This window comes from Sprattus sprattus (assembly GCF_963457725.1).
Source record: "Sprattus sprattus genome assembly, chromosome: 11".
NCBI classification, from domain to species: Eukaryota; Metazoa; Chordata; class Actinopteri; order Clupeiformes; family Clupeidae; genus Sprattus; species Sprattus sprattus.
Window position 1 is genome coordinate 10,000,340 of NC_137909.1, and position 7,512 is coordinate 10,007,851.

Consider the following 7,512-nt stretch of genomic DNA (forward strand, 5'->3'; position numbering starts at 1 on the left):
GTGCTCAATCATGATTAGACAATAAAAAGCAGACTCAGCTGGCCCTATTTGTTCCTCCTAGCCTAGCCTAAGGATTCAGTGTAGAAAAGAGAGCCAGACATCCTGAGACAGACAAGTCTTCAGTCTTATTTGGTGCAGCTACACATGAGCACACACAGGGAGGAGAACCCCCCCCCCCCCCCCCCCCCCCCACACACACACACACACACACACACAAACACAAACACACTCTCTACCATGAGAGATGGACTGATGCGTTCCTGTGTGCCAGTTGGATGTGTGTGATGAATTGTGGTGGGGTTAAACTTGCATACCCACACACACGCCAGACAGACATGGTGAGGGGGAAAACGACCTCACAACCGCACAGGTCAAAGATCACCTCACCTCACAAACAAGCCCTTCTCGTCCTGAAAATGCGTGGTAAGAAACTACCAGATGCACACTCGGCATCCCTTCCAACTCCGAGAATGGCATTTACAATTCAGTTACACTCATTCTGTTTTTAAATATATTCATAACAAACAAACAAAGAAACAAACAAACAAACATTATCTACCTGCCACAGCTCAGCATCCTAAACACACTAACTAGCTAACACAACCAGGGAAATGGACAACAGAGGTCATGACTCTAGCAGAGGGGAGGGAGTCAGGAAATGTAGGAAATGAAGAGAGGACTGGCCGCTACCTTCACAGCTCCCAGACCCGCCTCAACTAGGACATCATTTAAATACTAACACCCCCTTTACCCATCCTACCTAGGAGATGATTTTAACACCATCCACCCCCACACACAAACAATCTGTGCTACATATCCTCTTCCGGATACATGAGAAAAAGGAAAGAAAAGAAACACAGAAATCTTCACCCCCTTAACACACACACACACTAAACACAGGCATCCCTGTAGTTGCTGTGATGTTAAACTCATTGCAGGGGTGGACCTAGGTGGTCACGGCCCATAGGGAGATTCCAAGTAAAATGCCTTGGACACCAACTATCTCACTCACAGAGATGATGACATGTCATTCAGGAATGACATTACAAGAAATAAAAATGGCAAAAGAATAAATAAAAATGTGTGCTGTGGTCATCTAGCTGACATTTCTCTTTAAAATACATTAAAATCACTCCTTGTGCATAACACTCATGGTGCAACCCTTGCAGGGTCTGCACAATGACAGGACTACAGGAGCTGGAACCAGCGCGCATGCACACACACACACACACACACACACACACACACACACACACACACACACACACACGCACACAAACATGCGCGCACGCACATACACACACCAACACCAATGCCAAGCCTCTCCTCTTCAGTGTTTGTTGTCATGGTAGGACTCTTGCTCTTCGTCCCTCTTACTGCTCATGTGCTGCGCTCATTCCACGAACCTGCCCCGACTTCCTCAGCTGAGACAAACAGGCAGAGGAGCCAAGGTTAGCACACGTTAGCGTCATTTCAACACACACAAACAACACAACACACACACACACACACACACACACACACACACACACACACACACACACACACACACACACACACACACACACACACACACACACACACACACACACGTTAGTAGTCTCCACACACACACACACACACAGGTTAGGAGTCTCCACACACACATACATACAGGTTAGTGCAATCGCCAAACACACTCAAAGAACAGATCAAAAAAGTTAGTACAGTCTCTACACACAGGTTAGCAGTCACCACACATACAAGTTAGTAGTCTCTCTCACACACACACACACACACACACACACACACACACACACACACACGTTAGTCTCCACACACACAAGTTAGTACAGTCTCCACACACACAAGTTAGTACAGTCTCCGCACGCACACACACACACACACAAAGTTAGTACAGTCCAAACACAAACACACACAGTTTAACAAAGTCTCGACACAAGCAGAGGTCAGCATGGGGTCTCCATACACACACAGATTAGAATAGTTTCCACATCTCAAAAATGACCAGTCTCCAACCATGCATGTGCAGTGCACACCCAGAATCCCTCTGAGGTCCAACATGAAATGGGAGATGAGTGAAGTCAAATAGTCAGAAAGAGTGACGAGATAACAGCATGAAGTGAGCAAACACAGGAGAGATCACAGGGTTAGTTAGTGAATAACTGCATGCAACACAGCAGAAGATGACACCCACACTGGAAAGAAAAGACTGTTGGATGAGAGGCAGTAGACACACAAACACACACACAAACAACATACAAACTGAAAAGAGTAAATATGTGAAGGAGTCAGTTGAGTCCCTGTTGAGTGTGTGAGAGAGGTGAAAAACAGGAGCTGAAAGAAGGAGCATGCAGAGAAGAGGAGAGTGGCAGAGTGTGCACCTCTCAGACTTACTGCACCTGCCTGTGGTTGCCACAGGGGGGCGCTACTCCTCTGCTGATGCCGTCGTACCACGTACAGAGCCCTGCTGTCGCATCTAAATCCACAACACACACACACACACACACACACACACACACACTGAGGTCATGCTACAAGCTACAACTACATCCTGGCTAATGTCTAAGACTGCTACAGGGGGTGGAGTATTCCATGTCTGACTCCCTCTACCTCCTCCAGCTCCCTCTGTGTCTCGTCCTCCATCCTCCTGATGTCGGCCATAGTGAGCCCATGCCAGTTGTCGATCCAGCAGAACAGCTGACGATGGAAGTTAGTGAAGATCCTCTTCTCTTGCTGAGGGGAAACAATATAAAAAACACACCATCAACACAAAATATATTAAAAAAACACACAAACACCATAAACACAAAATATAAAAACACACACACAAAAAACACCATCAACACAAATGATAAAACACACACACACACACACACAAAAAACACCATCAACACAAAATATAAAACACACACACCCTCAACACAAAAGATATCTTCTGCATCTTGACCAATCAGAGTGAAGTTCGGGCCACTGACCACCAATGTGTGTGTGTGTGTGTGTGTGTGTGTGTGTGTATGCGCATGTGCATGCAAGAGAGGACGTTTTGTCAAACAGACAGCCTGTGTAGTTGTCATTACCTTATGGATGAAGTTCTCGATCTTGCTCTGAAGACCCCACCACTTGAACTTGACTGTGACCAGTTTGTAGGCACACATCCGTGGGCGCTCAGGCTTGGACTCGAGCTCTTCCTACACAAACACACACCACAAAGTCATCACACACACTGTGCCATCAGTATGCATGTGAATGTGTGTTTAAGCGTGCGTGTGTGTGTGTGTGTGTGTGTTTGAGTATGTGTGGGTGTATGTAAGTGCCTGTGTGCATGAATTACACTTTGTGTGTGTGTTTATATATAAAATATATATATATATATATATATATATATATATATATATAAATAAATATGAGAGTTTGTATGTGCATGCATCCTTCCAGTGAATACATTCAGCTTACCTTCCATTCTGGGCTCAGGGGCCCTCTGCCTGTCTTTTTTGAGACGAAGAGGGCAGGGTCCTCATGGGGCTTGTAGTCCTGCACACAGATCATCATAATCAACTTTGTTGAAAAGGGCTATATGTTAGCCTATTGAACTAAATGATTTCCACTCCAAGCAGATGTGGGGCAGTGTATCACTACGTCTGTGCAGCCCTACCTCCTCTCCCTTCGAAGAAGTAAACAAAACATTTGGCCGAGACTGAAGGCTACATGTAACATGAAAACATTGATATGATTGAAACCATTAGTGTCATCAACATTAATTGATATTTGTATGTTACATTAACTTAGTATGTTACATTACCTTAGGCAAAAAAACCTCTGTAGATCGTCATTTAAGCATTCAAGCTTCTGAACTACCTGACGGTATAACAAAGTAGGGCTTGCTACTGAGCTTCACTGTTGATACTTACAACAGGTAGCCATGTTTACTTGGGTCCCATTGTTAATTAATCCGACACACATCTAAATTAAAGTGTATCTCCATTCATCCATTAACAAACACAATCCTGACAGCTTTGGCTTATGCCCGTAATGGCACCCTTACTTTGCTTTGCTGTTTTTCACTTCAGTGACTAGCTAGCACCTCATGAGGTACAAAGTGGTATTATAAGAGAGGATGGATTTGGCTGGTTAACATGCTTAAGTTCAGCAGATATCCAGGCAAGACAATGGATAGGCGTTTTTGACACTACGTTGTAATCATCGACCTTGATATTCTGATGTCTGTTGCTCTTGGTCTCAGATTTCCCCATATACCATAGATGCTAGAAAAAACCTGTGCGTGTGTGTGTGTGTGTGTGTGTGTGCTTGTGTGTGTGTGTGTGTGTGTTTTTAACAGCCTGATGCCACTGACCACCCACTGACCACCCACTGTCTCACGTCTCAAACCACAGTCACACACATACCACTAAAGTTAAGTAAAGAAAACACTCCCACAGACTAACACACCATGACTACCGTTAATCTGTCAAAGTGGAGTTCCTGGAACAGATGGCCAGAGGATTGACTTTGCTAAAGCACTGATCCAATCACACACACACACACACACACACACACACACACACACACACACACACACCTCAACGCTACAGTCTGACACATGACACTGAATCAAACCAGCATTTACACAGACATGAGATCAGAGACTTACAGCCAACAGTCACCTACAGGTTACAACATAATCATCAGCATCACACACACACACACACACACACACACACACACACACACACACAATAGCACAACCATTCAAAAGTTTGTTATTTCTCAGGAAATATCACATATAACATAGAAAACTGACAAGGTTAGAAAAAAATTATGTCTGCTCCCTGAAGAACCCCCCGGGTAAGTTTGGCTCAATGAGCACGTTTTTGGACCACGCAGTCCAGCTGATCCTACTACAGCTCAACTGGGCTGAGATCCTATGACTGCGCTTACCAATCCATTACAGCCAGAATACCAGCTGACTGTCTTCACTAAAACAGGTATAGCATACTATATTCTGGAGCAGCACTTTGGGTCATTGTTCTGCTGTACAGCGCACCCCAAAGCATTCGAAAATAGAGCAACATACCTACTTGTCCACTTTATCACCACCAAAGCAATACCAGGCATTCATATTTCCTATACATGCTTGCCATCAAGCACTCCTACAGCATTTGTCTCAGAAATGTTCTTCTTCAAAGAACACCTCAAACATACATTTGTCTGTCCATAACCCGTTTTATCCAATCATACTCCAACCAGTGACTGTCCATAACCCTTTTTATCCAATCATATTCCATCCAGTGACTGTCCATAACCCGTTTTATCCCATCATACTCCATCCAGTGACTGTCCATAACCTGTTTTATCCAATCATACTCCATCCAGTGAATGTCCAATCATACTCCATCCAGTTTTTGTGCCCATTTTAATCATTAGCTCAGACATAGCTGTTTCATGGAAACTCTGCCTAGAGGGCCAGAGTCGCTCTCTTACTGTTGAAGAAGAGACTGCCGTTTTGAGGATACTAATATCCTAGTGGTTGAGGAGGTAGGGGAGTCGTTCAGCAATCGGAAGGATGCTAGTTCGATCCAGACTCCTCCTCACCAAGTGTCAGAGTGTCCTTGTGCAAGACACTGAACCCCCAACCGCTCCCAATCGACAGGTTGGCACCTTGGATAGTAGCTTCTGTCATCGGTGTAAGAATGGGTAGATGTCGGAGACATTTATCGGTAAAGCGCTTTATAAATGCCTTTCAATTACCGTTTACTTGAGGTGCTATGATGCATGTTTTATCTGACACACACACAGTCAGCACAGACAAAAAAACTTCTGCACTGTTGATGGTGCAATCCTCACCCCTCTAAACTTCTGGTGTGTTCTATCTAAGAAACACACAAACACACTCACACACACAGAAAGTAGAGGACAAGGTTGCGGTCTCAGTGCCTGTGGGTGTATGCAATTAATGACAAGTGATTTAATCAAGACTATGCCATTTATCCATCCAATGTGTTTTATCAAACAAAACACTTTGCCACTGAAAAAGAGTAGATGCAGGACACGCAGTCAGACTAATCCACCACCAGAGCATGTCGTGTTTGCCACCAGAGGTGATAGGTGAGAGGTTGAAGGTGATAGTGTGGAAGTGATATACTAGAGGTGAGGGTTGTGAGCATAGATATTTTAGTTAAAGGCTAGATGTATTACAGCGGACTCTTGAACGTTCGCACAGGAGGCCATTTTTGGACTCCACTTAGCTTCCGGTAGGGATCAGTGGTACGTTAGGTAACATCAGTGATCTTCACAATAGTTTACACTCTTATCTCGCAGAAATCTTGACGGATTTACAAATTACTTGATTTACCACTTCACAATAAGACTCCATTATAAATGGTTTATAAATTGGTTATTCATTAGGTTGTAAACCCTTTGTAAGTCATTAATAAGCCCTCATAAATGAGTTATAAACACAGTTTTTATACGACGATGCAGGCTCACTATTTGGGCTCCATTTTGCAAGTTGTAAATGTTTGTAACTGATTACAAGATGATGATGTGTTTCACACTTTACAATAAGGCTCTGTTTTGCCAGTTATAAAATGTTAGTAACTGATTAATAAAGGGTGATTTGTTGTGTAATAAGTGGTAAGCAGTTACTTCATCTTGGATGGATGGATACTTTATTAATCCAGAGGGAAATTTTAGGACATCCAGTAGCATCCATTTGTGGATGTTGTGTCTGGATGCTACTGGATGTCCTAAAATTTCTAGGGATTTTTTTTTAGATAGTTGCGGCGTAAAATTGCGAATTTTCCTCTTTCTAATCTTAATTGTGTTATTTGTTCAAAAATAACTGATTAATAAACAAACATTTACTCCTCAAGAGACCATTGAGAAATGGCCCTCTAAATAACCTTGCCAATATGCCAAACAAAGGTTTACAAAAATTTAGCAAAATAGGCTTTACTTATTCTTGTTCCCAGTTTTGTGGGGGGGGGGGCATGGAGAAAAACTATTCTTTTTCCTGTGACCCAGCAAAAGTAGGAGGGTTTGGGGGCATGCTCCCCCATAAGATTTTTTTGAGAATATCCTTTTAAAGTGTCCTCTAGTGGGTTTCTGGGTATAGAAATTAACACATTTCGAGTTTAAATATGCCACAATAAAAAAATATATTGAAAACTAATTATAGGTGCTAATTATACTGTAGCACGGTAGGGATCTGCAGCTCAAGTGAGTAGGTTAACGTTGTAAGCTAGAGTTCACTAACTAGTTATAGCTGGCAGAGCTACTGAGTAGGGTAGCATACCCACAGGATCAATGAATCGGCATGATAAGGAACCACGTCACCCGATATTATCTAGAATGATTTAACCATTTCGGTTCTTCTACTATTTAAACTTCATGTGCTATAGGCTACCTTTATATCCAGCAGCTGATTATGGCAGATTTCACTAGCTTGGGTCGGACAGTCGCTCCAAGTCTGTTTACTAAACGTTATCACTGTCTGTCTGCACTCTCGCGAGG

The 7,512-nt window shown here is 43.2% G+C and overlaps 1 protein-coding gene across 1 annotated transcript in view; it reads right to left on the minus strand.

The window, feature by feature from the left end:
- Positions 1 to 180: 180 nt before the first annotated feature.
- pitpnb (phosphatidylinositol transfer protein, beta) overlaps positions 181 to 7,512 on the minus strand; it is a 15,198-nt gene continuing 7,866 nt past the window's right edge. The window contains exons 7-10 of the mRNA XM_080848144.1: positions 3,457 to 3,534; positions 3,081 to 3,191; positions 2,614 to 2,736; positions 181 to 1,424 (exon numbers count right to left, since the gene is read on the minus strand). Coding sequence (XP_080704270.1) covers positions 1,374 to 1,424; positions 2,614 to 2,736; positions 3,081 to 3,191; positions 3,457 to 3,534 — 363 coding nt within the window. The 3' untranslated portion in view covers positions 181 to 1,373. The remainder of the gene's footprint in view (positions 1,425 to 2,613; positions 2,737 to 3,080; positions 3,192 to 3,456; positions 3,535 to 7,512) is intronic.